The sequence below is a fragment of the Buceros rhinoceros genome, unplaced genomic scaffold (genome assembly GCF_000710305.1).
Source record: "Buceros rhinoceros silvestris isolate BGI_N320 unplaced genomic scaffold, ASM71030v1 scaffold9867, whole genome shotgun sequence".
Classification (NCBI taxonomy): domain Eukaryota; kingdom Metazoa; phylum Chordata; class Aves; order Bucerotiformes; family Bucerotidae; genus Buceros; species Buceros rhinoceros.
In genome coordinates this window covers 6,920-7,312 of record NW_010423927.1, presented here as the reverse complement: position 1 = coordinate 7,312, position 393 = coordinate 6,920, and the positions used below count along the sequence as shown (strand labels likewise).

Here is a 393-nt window from a genome sequence, read left to right as displayed (position 1 = left end):
GACAGGGACTGCACCTCAGCCCTAAAAGTGGGGCTGGCAGCCCTGGTGTGACACCTTTCTGCCACCGTTGCAGCCTGCAACTGCTCCCCGCTGGGCTCTGTCACCACACAGTGCTACGAGAACAGCACCTGCCTCTGCCATCCCGGCTTCGTGGGCTACAAGTGTGACCAGTGCCAGGCCAACTTCTTCCTTGATCCACCGAGCTCCCGCTGCCAGCAGTGCCCTGTCTGCTACGGGCTGGTGAAGGACGAGGTAAGTGCCCGGTCTGCTACGGGCTGGTGAAGGACAAGGTACGGCCCGTGCCCTGCAGAGGTGGGCACAGCACCCCTGCCCCACTCTGCCTCACCACTCCCCCGTGTCCTGCCACGTCTCGCCCGCAGGCTGACCGGCTGA

The 393-nt window shown here is 64.6% G+C and overlaps 1 protein-coding gene across 1 annotated transcript in view; it reads left to right on the top strand.

The window, feature by feature from the left end:
- Positions 1-393, top strand: part of LOC104497359 (laminin subunit gamma-3-like) — a gene marked incomplete at its 5' end in the record, with an annotated part of 13,157 nt that overhangs the window by 8,160 nt on the left and 4,604 nt on the right. Inside the window, one exon of the mRNA XM_010140599.1 lies at positions 65-279. Within this exon, the coding sequence (XP_010138901.1) occupies positions 65-279 (215 nt within the window). The remainder of the gene's footprint in view (positions 1-64; positions 280-393) is intronic.